Source organism: Rhododendron vialii, chromosome 11a, assembly GCF_030253575.1.
Source record: "Rhododendron vialii isolate Sample 1 chromosome 11a, ASM3025357v1".
Lineage (NCBI taxonomy): Eukaryota > Viridiplantae > Streptophyta > Magnoliopsida > Ericales > Ericaceae > Rhododendron > Rhododendron vialii.
The window spans coordinates 4,650,660-4,664,289 of record NC_080567.1 but is presented as its reverse complement, the minus strand read 5'-3'; the positions used below and the strand labels follow the sequence as shown (position 1 = coordinate 4,664,289).

At 42.4% G+C, this 13,630-nt stretch overlaps 1 protein-coding gene across 1 annotated transcript; it reads left to right on the top strand.

Moving 5' to 3' along the window:
- Positions 1 to 496: 496 nt before the first annotated feature.
- On the top strand, positions 497 to 1,267 carry LOC131306793 (uncharacterized). Its single transcript, XM_058333222.1, has one exon. It carries the CDS (start codon positions 497 to 499, stop codon positions 1,265 to 1,267), a length of 771 nt encoding a protein of 256 aa, XP_058189205.1.
- The last annotated feature ends 12,363 nt before the right edge of the window (positions 1,268 to 13,630 follow it).

Genomic DNA, 13,630 nt, shown 5'->3' with positions numbered 1-13,630 from the left:
CAACAACACCACAAAGCACAATCCAAGCATGGAATCAACTCATAAACACATAGAACAAGCAAGAAATCCCTACCTCAAAAGTTATAAGCTCAAGCACAAGATCGACGAGCAAGCCCTAGCTCTAAAGGCTCGAACGAATCGAAATACACCTCACAAAGCTCAACCCACAGAGACACGAGTTTAATAATGTGAGTATAAGGCGGATTGGAGGTTGATATTCAAGGGTTTCGGGTTTGGAGTGGGAATTAGGGTGATGGATTGAGAGAGAGGAGAGAGCCATGAGAGAGAGATATGAGAGTCAAGAGAGTAGAGAGAGAAAGGAGTTGGGTTTTTACTCCGCTACACACACACCTATTTATACTAGTATAAGTAGAAATTGCACTTGCACCCTTCCGTTAACAATTCTATCACATAAACCCCAAATCACCTAAACACATTTTTCACTTTTAAATCCACATTTTGCATTGATATAATATTCAGATAATTGAGATTTAATATGGGTCTATACATTTTGAGAAAACTAGCACTTATTGAAAAGCTGGCTAGGTGGTTGCTACTGCTGGCAGAGTTTGATCTCAAGTACATGACGAAGAAATCAGTAAAGAAAAGGGCTGTGGCAGAATTGTTGGCGGACCATCCAGTAACAGAGGCTGAGGTTGAAGATTTTATGGTCCCAGATGAGGATATCCTACTTCTTCTTGACAATACTTGGCAGTTTTATTTCGATGGAGCATCAAATCCATTTGGGTATAGCATAGAGATATTGTTAGTTTCTCCTAATGACTCACATGTCCCTCTGTCATACAAATTGAGATTTGAAGTCACCAATAACCAAGCTAAGTATGAGGTCTCCATTGCTGGGATGGAAGAAGCAATGGAGCTAGGAGCAAAGAGGTTAGAGGTCATTGGGGATTCAAATTTGGCGGTATCTCAAGCAAGGGGAGATTGGAAAGTTAAAGAGGACACATTGAAGTTTTATCATTCTGTGTTGGTTGGCTTGCAACACCCTTTCAACGTTGGCTTCCATGGTAGAAATATTTTGGGATTTAAAATGCGGCCACTGATGATCGAACAAAGGATCAAGCCAACATGTGAATGTGCTTTTATTGAGGAGGATGATGATGAAGGAAAGCCATGGTACAAGGATATGAAGGGGTTCTTAGAAAGAGGAGAGTATCCTCTGGAATCTACTCCAAAGGATAAAATGGCTCGGCGAAAGTTTGCCACTCAGTTTGTCATGGAGCATTATATCGAAGAGCACATTTAGGTCCCAATCAGCTATGTGTCACAAAAGAAGAAAGCCAAAAGATCATGGAAGAAATACATGAAGGGATTTGTGGGCCACATATGAATGGGACAATTATGGCGAAGAAAATCCTATGACAAGGGTACGATTGGACTATGATGGAAGTTGACTGCACTAGTTATATATGTTCGTCGATGTTACAAGTGCCAAACCCATGCTGATCGCTTGCGTAGTCCCCTTACGGAATTGTACAGTATGATTTCTCCATGGCCATTCTCCACCTGGGGGATAGACGTCGTTGGAAGTATAAACTCGAAAGGGAAATACAAGCATCAGTTTATCCTTGTGGGCATTGATTACTTCACCAAATGGGTCGAGGCAGCTTCTTATGCTACTCTCAAAGCTACCCATGTGGCCAAATTCATCCATACCAACATTATTTACCGGTATGGGGTGCCACATGAGATCATCTGTGACAACGGATCACATTTTTACGGAGCAAGTAAGAAGCTTTTCGTCGAGTTCGGAATAAAGAATCACCGGTCATCTATTTACCAACCTGAAACAAATGGAGTAGTTGAAGCCACAAACAAGAATGTCAAGAAGATCCTTAGGAAAACCACCAACACCTACACAAATTGGCCGAAGATGTTACCACTAGCACTATAGGGGTATCGTAGACACAATAATTTGGCCTAACGAGTATTTCAAGTCCCACCTTGAGAACCATCCCGATGATGAAACAGGATAAAGTGATTGTTGATTGACTTCTCGTATGCCTGAGGGACTTTGTGAGTACTTTTAGCCACTTAGAGGACCCAATCCAGAGCCAAAAAGCCTTTCAAGATAGAAATACAGTATTTCTAGGAAAATACATCTGCTAACCGCAATATCAATCTCACAACCCTTACTTTTTTTCTTTTGCCTGTGGAATACAGTGTTTGAAATCTCTCCATGAGAATCATTTCCTCTGCCGCCAGATCATTTTTCACAGCATTTTGGAATGTTCTATCAGTAGTTTTGTCACGCCCTGGATTTTCAACATAATAATAATAATATTTTCAATTAAAATACTTCGCAACAATTCAACGTAATACCCCCAAATACTTTCCATAATCCATCCAAGAGAAAAAATCAAATTTTAAAAGTTTACATTAATGGCACTCCGGCCCCAAATTCTTAAAAAATAATCCCAAGAGAGTAAGGCAAAAGAATATAATTGAAATTACGATTACATCTTCAAAAGGATTTTACAAAAGATGCCATGGTAATTACTCGTTGTTAGCTTTCAAAAGTATGGTCAAATGTACAACACGCACTCCATATCAATGCCCCTGAGAGGTACCTGAAAATAATAATAGGTTGAGCTACACTAGCCCAGCAGAGAAATCTTTGCTCAAATTATATGCATATGAGATGATTTATGCACCGGAAAGAACAATGACAACAGTAAGATTCTCACATGAACCGAAGCAAGGATCTATGACTTGATAACCGACACCGTTTTCACACTTGAAGCTTAACACTCTCTAAGTTCTCCGCTTTCAATATGTCGAATGTTCTCGATTTCTTTTCCGGGCAAATGGGACCCCGTGCATCCCATATTCGTTTCGGCATCACACCGAGCAGTGGATCCGTGGCTTTCTTGTGCACTTCCGGGCATTTGGGACCCCGTGCGTCCCATTTCCGGCATCCCACCTCATAGTGGTTCCGTGGCTTTTTTCGTATCGTTCTATTGTTCTAAAACGCAATTTTTCATTCTACAAGCCTCAATACCGTATAGCATAATCCTTCATAAAATATGCCATAATGCTCACATAATAACCCGAATGCATAAACAAAGGAAACAAGTATCATATTCATTTAGTTTTACGTTTATCCTTATTATAACGAGGTCCAAAAGAGTAGGGACGAACAATGAGTCGTTGGAACACGAGCAACAAAGTTTAGAGATGACTAGAATATGATTGGGGAGTGTTAGAGGTGATCGGGAGCCAATACAATCGAAGAATGATCAATAGAGTTCAAACACAGTTTTCTTAGTCATTGGTACCAATACCTCAAAAAGTAGGTATTGGTACCAAACCAATCCAGAGAGCAATCCGAGATCAAGGTATTGATACCTCAAAAAGTGGGTACTGATACTAAGGTATTGATACCTAAAAAAAATGGTATTGGTACCAAACCAATCTAGAGAGAAATCTGAGATCAAGGTATTGATACCTCAAAAAGTAGGTATTGGTACCACTGCTTGACAGTGGACGACTTGCAGAAAATGAAGAATATGTATAACTTCGATTTCAACCAACTAAAGCACAAATTTGGCACACAATCAACCCATAAACATGTAGAGGAGTAAGAATTTCCTACCTCGCCTTGGAGAACGAAACCCAACGGGATTTGATCGAGCCCTAGCCTTGAAATTCGAAATCCACCGAGAATACTCCTCTCCGAGCTATATCCAACGAGATACGGGCTCAATAACAAGAATGTATGAAGGATTGAAGATTATTTGTCTTGGGTTTTGAGTGAGGGGTGAAGTTTTGGGTGTTGGAGGAGGAGAGAGAGAGAGTGCCGAGAGAAAGGGAGAGATCGGGAGTGAGAGAGAGAAAGTGAGGAGTATTTTACTCCTCTACATACACACCCACACACATATATACTACCCACACGTCAAATTGCACATGCACCCTCCCACAAACAATTCTATCACATTCACCCCAATTCATTTAAACTCAATAAAACCCATATTTTCCTTATTTAAAATACTTAATAAATCTTTTATTAAGTTTTTAAAAAATACGGGTCCTTACACCCTATCCTCCTTAAAGAAATTTCATCCTCGAAATTTATAACCATAATCAACGAGGTATGCAACATTTAGATATGCACCAATAGTATTACTAAATATCATGCAACAATGTCATAATCATAAGTCTCAGTTCGGAAACTCACATTGATTCAAACCGGAAATAAGAGTGGATACTTCTCCCTAACCTCATCTTCTCGTTCCCAAGTCGACTCTTCCTTGCCTTGGTTACTGCACAAGACTCGCACTGTAACGCCCCGAATTTTGGGTACGTTAAGAAAACAATTTATTGATAAAATCTGTAACGCCCTAAATTTTCGGTACGTTAAAAGGACATTTTATTCATAAAATCAAATGGAGTCTGGCTCGTTATTACAACAAAACTCTCTCAAGAGTTCAATATTTACATAAACGGAGGGGGATTCTAGGGTTCCTAACTACAGCTCCTCAGCTCCTCTATTCTTGCCAGCTCCAAAGCCTCCACGGTGATCTGCTTACCCTGATCATCTACAAAGTCTGACACATTATACCAGCGTCGCCACCGATATAATATGTCAGGGTCACCAAAAGGCAACACCGTGAGCTACAAAGCTCAGCAGAGTAATCCCATACCCGCTAACCCATAACTTAAAACAACAGGAAATAATAACACATCGATTTCCACATAATACATATATACGCAGCTTAATCAATGACACACCCACATTCGTTAATCAACTATCGTTGGTGTCCAAGATTTCAGAGTTTCTCCTACGCGACTCATCGTAGACCGTGTCAACATTTTCACTTACAAAACAATCTTTCAAAAACCATTTGTTTAACACAAAACATTCGCATTGGCTCCATACCGCGGATAATCAAGCCACACACTTTCAAAATCATTTGCATTGGCTCCGTACCACGGATAACCAAGCTACACACCCAACCTTGGTTCCGCCGCGCTGGGTTCCCAAGTATCCTCACAATGGTTCCGCCGCGCCGGGTTCCCATTGGCACACAAAAATATTTGCATTGGCTCCGTACCGCGGATAACCAAGCTACACACCCAACCTTGGTTCCGCTACGCCGGGTTCCCAAGTATCCTCACAATGGTTCCGCCGCGCCGGGTTCCCATTGGCACACAAAAATATTTGCATTGGCTCCGTACCGCGGATGACCAAGCTACACACCCAACCTTGGTTCTGCCACGCCGGGTTCCCAAGTATCCTCACAATGGTTCCGCCGCGCCGGGTTCCCAAGTATCCTCACAATGGTTCCGCCGCGCCGGGTTCCCATTGGCACACAAAAATATTTGCATTGGCTCCGTACCGCGGATAACCAAGCATACACACCCAACCTTGGTTCCGCCGCGCCGGGTTCCCAAGTATCCTCACAATGGTTCCGCCGCGCCGGGTTCCCATTGGCACACAAAAATATTTGCATTGGCTCCGTACCACGGATAACCAAGCTATACCTCACCATGGTTCCGCCACTCCGGATTCCCATGGGAACGCACACAATTTAAAACCCTCGGTTCCGCCGCTCCGGGTTCCCGAGTATTCCCACAATGATTCCGCCGCTCCGGGTTCTCATTGGGTTTTTCAACACACACCACACAATGGGCTACCATGTCCGGCCACATTGCGTTTTTCAAAACATTTCAAAAACCTTTTCAAATGTTTCTTTTACACACGCACACAACTCACATAATGCCACCTAAAACCGGTCATTATGTAGTTTCAAAAATATTTCCTTCCTCGGAAAACATTTCTTTTAATTAACCACACCCTAGGTGTCATGTTTCTACTTTCTCGGTTCTCGTGTCTCGTTTACATACAAAGACTCCGCGGTAGGACAAACGTAAGCAAGAATCATCCTAACAAGATCATCCAATTCTATATTACTCATCACGCTTAATTACTACTTATAGCATAACGCCACATATACGGACGCCTTTGGAGTGTATCACTTATGCTTTATTCAAAGCACAACGCCACATGTATGGACGTCTTTGGAGTGAAATCACTTATGCTTAATCACACCACAAGTAATACAAGCAACTTATATATACATACTCATAATCATCTTTAAAGATCAAAATACAAATACTTCTAAACAAACGATAAGTACGTAAATAAAGATAACCTATTTTCTATCATACGGTTCTACACGTAGAGTTAGGGTCAAGGGGTTCTACATATACGTAGGGAAGTGAGTAGAGGTATTCTACCTTACTTCTTGGCGGTAGTCGGCTACGGAAGGTTAGTCGGCTACGGAAAGTACGTCGGTGGTCGGGCGGAGTAACTTCCTACGGTGGTCTCCGGTAGCTTCGAAAGAGAAAGGTTTCTCTCGAAACTTCTACTTGACTATCACTACTCTACTTTATGGATCGAAGGGTGGTCGAGTGGCAGCTTAGTGGCGGCCTAGGTTGAGTTTCTTGAAGAACTCAAGAACTACTCAAGAACATGAAGAACAAAAGAAGAACAAAGAAAGAACAAAGAATTTCTAGAGAGAAGGAAGAGCAAAGCTTGAAGGTGTGAGTTCAATGCTTGGAATGGGGTCCTATTTATAGAAAAACCTTGGCTCTCTCTCCTCTCTTCATGGCCGGCCCCCCTCTCTCTCTCTCATACCTCACACTTTGACACTTGTCATGCACTTATGGAAGGTCAAAGGCTAACCCTAGGCTTGCATGGCTAAATGTTAGGCTTGCATGGCTAAGACTTGTCCTTGGATGGGATTTATGGAAGATTTGATGCAAGGAAAGGAGACAAGAGTACAAGATTTGGTTTTAAACAAAGCATGGAGGTACAAATGGGGAGTTAAGTTTGGTTAGGGAAAAGATTCTCCAAGGATGGAGAAAGATCAAGGAAGGATCATGGAAGGTCAAGAAAGTACAACAAAATCTCTCCCTCTCTCTCTCCTATCTCTCTCTCGGCTCTCTCTCTCCTCTCCCTCTCTCTCGGCCTCTCTCTCCTCTCTCCTTCTCTCGGCCTCTCTCTCCTCTCTCTCTCTCTCTCTCTCTCTCTCTCTCAAGTACACACACACACACACACACATATATATATATATATACACATATAAAAGTACAAGTAACAATAAACAATGGGTACCTTTGGTACTAGGGTCAAGGAAACTTAAAGGCTAAGATTTCCAAATAAATAAGCACATGTCTCTTTAAATAAATAAACTAGGGTACTTTGTAATCTAGGTAGATCACACCTCCCATAAATTAATCCAATTGGGTACAAAACCCCAATACAAAATAATAAAGGAGTACTTTGGAAAATCTTAGGCCTTAAAGGCTACTAAGGCTAATAAGTACTTTCAAATTAAAATATGGGTACTTCATCACATGGGTTTTAAGAAAAAGACTAGTTTAATAGATTCATGTACTTGGTTGAAAGAATAAGGCTATTACCCAATGGATAATAAAATCCCTAACGGTTAATAACCAAAGGATAATAAGGTAAGAGTACTTTAAATATTAAACTAAGTCTTTGAAAAAGACTACATGTCCTTTTTATTATTACACATGCTTATATATAAATGTACTTACCAAATAAAATAAAGGAAAGGCTTTTGTCCAATGGGTAAAGATTACCCTAACGGTTATTGTCCAATGGTCCAAGTTTACTTGGGTACTTTTATTAGAAAAAATAATCAAAAGTACTTTTCAAAATAATTATAAAAGTCTATTCAAGTACTTTGCTCAAAACCCCTTTAATATAAAGAATTGGGTTTCTATTATCCAATGGATAATAGTTCCCCTAACTTTTATTGTCCAATGGACAAAGAATAAAACCAAATTAATAAAAGGAAATAAATAAGTAATTTCTAGGGTTGAAAAAGGTTGACTAGTCAAATCAACTTTATTGGAAGGTTCCCTAGTCACATCGGTACTTTATTTGGTCAAAAGACTTTATTACCCAATGGTTACTAACTTCCCTAGCGGTTATTACCCAATGGATAATAATTTCTCTTGCGGTTAATAACCATTGGACAAAAGAGTACAAGTACCATTTATTTTAAAATAAGATTTTGAAAGACTACATGTACTTTTATAATAAAAAGTTTATTATCCAATGGACAAAAATTACCCTTGTGGTTATCAACCAATGGATAATGGAGGGGTGGGAGAATCCCCAATAAACAAAGAATAAATGTACTTTGCACATGTGTTTATAAACCCATTAAAATACTATATCCTTGTACTTATCAAAATATTTTAAAGGAAAGCCTATTGTCCAATGGACAAAAAATACACTAACCATTATGGACCAATGGGTAAAGGCAAAAGGTTCAAAAGTCTTAAAAGGTCCAAAAGGTTCATCTAGTAACTAGGTAAGTTGGTTGCTTGGTTCTTCCAAGTAGTCGGTTGGAAACTAACCAAATCGGTCACGTAGGGTTTCTAGTCGAGAGTTAATCAACGACCGAAATCTAACTACGACAAAAAATTAACAAGAATCATATAGCCACTTAAGAAAAATAAGTAATTCAAATAAAATTCAAATATTTAACGAAATGTTTATTGACCAAAATTCAAGGTCGTTACACGCACTAATGGTATTGTCTTACCCCTCAACACTTGATCGCGCGAATCTAGGATACGAATTGGTTCCTCTCCATATGATGCATCGGCTTCTAGTTCAAGTTCAGACCATTCTAAGACATGAGATGGATCCGGTTCGTATTTCCTCAACATGGACACGTGAAACACGCCATGCATTCCTGAAAGTTTTGGTGGCAAAGCCAAGCGATATGCTACATCCCCGATCTTTTCAATGATGTCAAACGGCCCAATATAACATGGTGAAAGCTTCCCTTTCTTCCCAAAATGTGACAAACCTCGACGTGGTGATACCTTAAGAAATACATGATCCCCCTCTTCAAACGATAACGGTCGGCGACGACGATCGGCATAATTCTTTTGTCTACTTTGTGCAGTTAACAATCGTTGGCGAATCACCTTAACTTGTTCGGTTGTCCTTTCTTGAGCTTCCAAAAGACGTTGACGAATTGCTTTCATGCTCTCGGATGTCTCTTTAATCATATCCGGCACTACTAACGTAGCCTCGCCCAATTCAGTCCAACACACGGGTGATCTACATGGCCTCCCATACAAAGCCTCGTACGATGCCATCTCGATACTCGATTGATAACTATTATTGTACGCGAACTCGACTAACGGCAAATGATCCTCCCAACTACCCCGAAAAATCCATGACGCAAGCCCGAAGCATATCCTCCAAAATCTAAATCGTTCGCTCGGATTGACCATCAGTTTGAGGATGATACACGGTACTAAACAAAAATTGGTGCCAAGAGCGGCCTGTAAGCTTTGCCAAAAGCGCGTGATAAACCTCGGATCTCAATCGGATACGATAGAAACAGGAATTCCATGGAGACGGATAATCTCTCTAATGTACAATCGGCTAAGCGTGTCAATCGAATCGGTAACTTGGATGGGTAAGAAGTGAGCGATTTTGGTCAAACGGTCCACAATCACCCATATAGCATCGTGTCCCCTCGGCGACTTTGGTAAACCTGAAACAAAATCCATGGTCACGTTCTCCCATTTCCACTCGGCCACTGGCAACGGTTGTAACTCTCCCGCGGGTCGTTGATGTTCGGCTTTCACTTGTTGGCATGTGAGGCACTTAGACACGAAAATAACGACATCCCTCTTCATCCCAGACCACCAAAATTGTCTACTCAAATGGTGATACATTTTCGTCCCTCCTGGATGAACGGCTAACGGAGAATGATGGAACTCTCGCAAAATTTCTTCTCGACACGAAATGGGTACGAACAATTTTCCTTGATAACGTAAGCCTCCATCGGTATGAATCATCCACCCTTCTTGAGCCTTCCCACTTAGGAATTTGGTACGAAGTTCCTCCACTTCCTCGTCGTGTTGTTGTGCTTCAATGACTCGATTCGACAAAGAAGATTGAACGGTCAAATTGCATAAGGTAACCCCATCCTGAACTTCCTCAAAGTGCAACGCGTAGAATCCTAGATCATTCATCATTTTCCACTTGTGAATCGCAAGACTCACACGATGTGTCGGTTTTCTACTCAATGCATCGGCCACTACATTTGCCTTCCCCGGGTGATATTGCAAATCAAAGTCGTAGTCCTCCAAGTGTTCCATCCAACGTCGTTGTCGTAAGTTAAGCTCTTTTTGGGAGAATAGGTATTTCAAACTCTTATGATCAGAAAAGACCTCGAATCTCTCACCGTACAAGTAATGACGCCAACTCTTCAACACAAATACAACGGCCGCAAGTTCTAAGTCATGCGTAGGATAATTCCGCTCGTGAGTTTTCAATTGTCGTGATCCATACGCCACTACTCCCCCCGATTGCATCAAAACGCACCCATGCCCTTCTTTCGAAGCGTCACAATTAACGGAGTAGCCAACTCCACGTTCGGGCACAATTAAAACTAGCACAGTCGTCAATCGCTTCTTTAACTCCTCAAAAGCTGTCTCACACGCGTCACTCCAAACAAAACGTGTCCCTTTCCGTGTCAACCTAGTCATAGGTGCCGCTAGACGCTAAAAGTCTTGGACAAAACGGCGATAATACCCTGCCAAACCCAAGAAACTACGAATCTCGAACACATTTTTCGGTTGCTATCAATTCATAACGGACTCTACCTTTCCCGGATCAACGGACACTCCACCATTTGAGACCACGTGACCCAAAATTTTGACTTCGGATAACCAAAATTCACACTTACTAAGCTTAGCATACAAACGATGCTCTCTCAAGAGTTCAAGGACAATAGTGAGATGAGATTGGTGTTCCTCCACCGAAGGTGAGAATATGAGAATGTCGTCTACAAAAACGACCACGAAGCGATCAAGGTAGACATGGAAGATACGGTTCATTAAGTCCATGAAAGTAGCCGGCGCATTCGTCAACCCAAAAGGCATAACTACAAACTCGTAATGACCATAACGTGTACGAAAGGCGGTTTTCGGAATATCCTCTCTTCGGACTCTTAATTGATGATAACCGGACCTCAAATCGATTTTTGAGAAACAAGTCGCACCCCGAAGTTGATCAAATAAGTCGTCGATTCTAGGCATTGGATACTTATTCTTAATGGTGACACGGTTGAGCTTACGGTAATCAATACACAAACGAAGTGAACCATCTTTCTTCTGCACAAAAAGTGCCGGTGCCCCCAACGGAGATGTGCTCGGACGAATAAACCCTAAATCTTCTAATTCCTGCAACTGGACCTTTAATTCCCTAAGTTCGGCGGGAGCAAAACGATAAGGTGGTACAGAGATTGGTGCGGTACTGGGAAGTAACTTGATAGTAAATTCAACTTCTCTCTCAGGAGGTAGACCGGGTAACTCCTCCGGAAACACATCCGGAAAATCGCAAACAACGAGGGGCAACTCCCCACGCGCGGACACATCCTCATCTAGGGTCAAACTTGCCAACAGAGAATAAATGGACTTCCGCTCTCGAGACCCACACAGATACGGCTCCAACGGTTCCGGACGTTCCCCAAAGAACTCAAAACAAGCACCCTCAGGTGGACAAATACGAACTCGACGCTTGAAACAATCAATGGTGGCATGAAACGTAGATAACCAATCCATTCCTAGAATAAGAGCAAAGCCCGAGATTCCTAACACAATGAAGTCAAAAATGAAGTGGCGATCATGAATAAGGAGTTCACAGTTTCGACAAATACGATCCAAAGGCGTTCTACCCCCTAAGGGTGTTTCGACATACAACGGTGGGCTAAGATTTTCGATTTCCAACTCCAAAGCACATACAAACGATGTAGCAATAAATGAATGAGATGCTCCAGAATCAAAGAGCACTTTTGTAAAGGAATTAAACAAGAGGAATGTACCCCTCACAACAGAAGCCTCTGCAGCATGAAAAGTGACTGGAGGTGGTGGAATAGCAGAAGTGATGGCAAAAGCCCTTCCCTGAGTAGTCTGATTCTGCACAAATCCTCCCCACTGTCCTGAAGCTTGAGAAAGAGAAGAAGAACTCACACCCCTTTCATTTTGAGAGCCCTGAACGATAGTGGTCTGACGGAAATGTGGTTGTTGCTGTCTCTGCGTACCCCTGAATGACTGCTGGCCAAACCCATGCCCTGACCCCGGCTGCAGCACGGAACCTGACTCACTACGAGCACTTCTCACTCTACGAGGACAATCCTTGGCTAGATGGCTAAACTCTCCACACACATAACACTCCTTCGACCGACAATCTGCACGAAAGTGGCCCGGCTGACCACAACGGTGACATGTAACTGCTGGCCTGGAATGAGCTCCTCGAACCCCAGAAGAAACGGTTGTTGCCTTAACACTCGGTTGACTCTGAGTTGCAAAAGATGTTTCCCGTGATCGCTTCCTCCCCTGACTCCCAAAAGTCCCCGAAGAACTAGCAGTAACGGCTGGTTGCCTTGATTCCCAAACTCCTCTATTCCTCTGTGCTTCCCTTGGTATCTCAATACTCCTTGCACACTCAACAACCTCAGCGTACTTTGTCTTCTGTTGCACTGTTACCATCCTCCTCACAGTGTTATGTAACCCCTTCTCAAAACGTCTGCACTTTCTCTCCTTGGTAGCCCCTAACTCTGGAGCGAATCGTGACAAGGATTGGAACTTCATTGTGTATTCAGAAACGGTCATATTACCTTGCTCAAGCTTCTCGAATTGATCCCTCAACTGATCACGGGAGGACTCCGAAAAGTATTGATCCTCAAAAAGTGTTTCAAACTCGGCCCATGTCATATTCTCCACATCCGGCTCAATTACTTGAGCCGTGGTCCTAGCCGCCCTCCTCGCATCCTTCCTACTCTCCAAAATAGACTCCCACCACTCACCGGCCTCTCTGACAAGTTGAACGGCCACGATACTCACCCGTAGGTCATCTTCAATAATCTTAAGAGCGGTGAAGTTCTTACGGATTTGCGCCAACCAGTGGTCGGCCACAAGAGGGTCACTACTAGCCCCGTCAAACGAAGGTGGATTTCGACGACAGAATTCTCGCATAGCTACTAAGGCCCGATTGTCCGCATTTTCCCTAGGAGGAGGTTGCAAAAGGTTAGCGGCTGCAAGTGCCGCGACAATATCCCTAGCAAGAGGGTTCTGAACATTCCGCACCCTCGGATTTGGCCTGGCCCCCAATTCTGCATCCCCATGCAAAGCTTCCCCATGCTGGCTAACCTCGTCTTCTAACGGTTCCTCACGGCCACGGCCACGACCACCCCTATTTCCAGCTCCACCCCGCCTATTGCTGCATTTCGGAGGCATCTAGCTACAAAGGTTAAGAGAGAAAACTATCAATCGCAATATATCAATTATGAGGTCAAACCCCCAACTTCCAAACACGGGTTAACAACTCTGCGCCACTCTACGATAAGGAAAATGTAATGCCACATATTCCATGAATGCCAATCACATAAGCACACGCATGTCATGTAAAATGATGCAATGCTTTTTGAACCCAAGAGACTAAGTCTCCCCACGGTCTCGAGGTATTCTAAAACTATTGCTTTGATACCAAGTTGTCACGCCCTGGATTTTCAACATAATAATAATAATAATATTTTCAATT

What these genes read in the sequence shown, in the direction of transcription:
- LOC131306793 (XM_058333222.1), top strand. Translation starts at nt 497, where the DNA reads ATGGGTCTATACATTTTGAGAAAACTAGCACTTATTGAAAAGCTGGCT.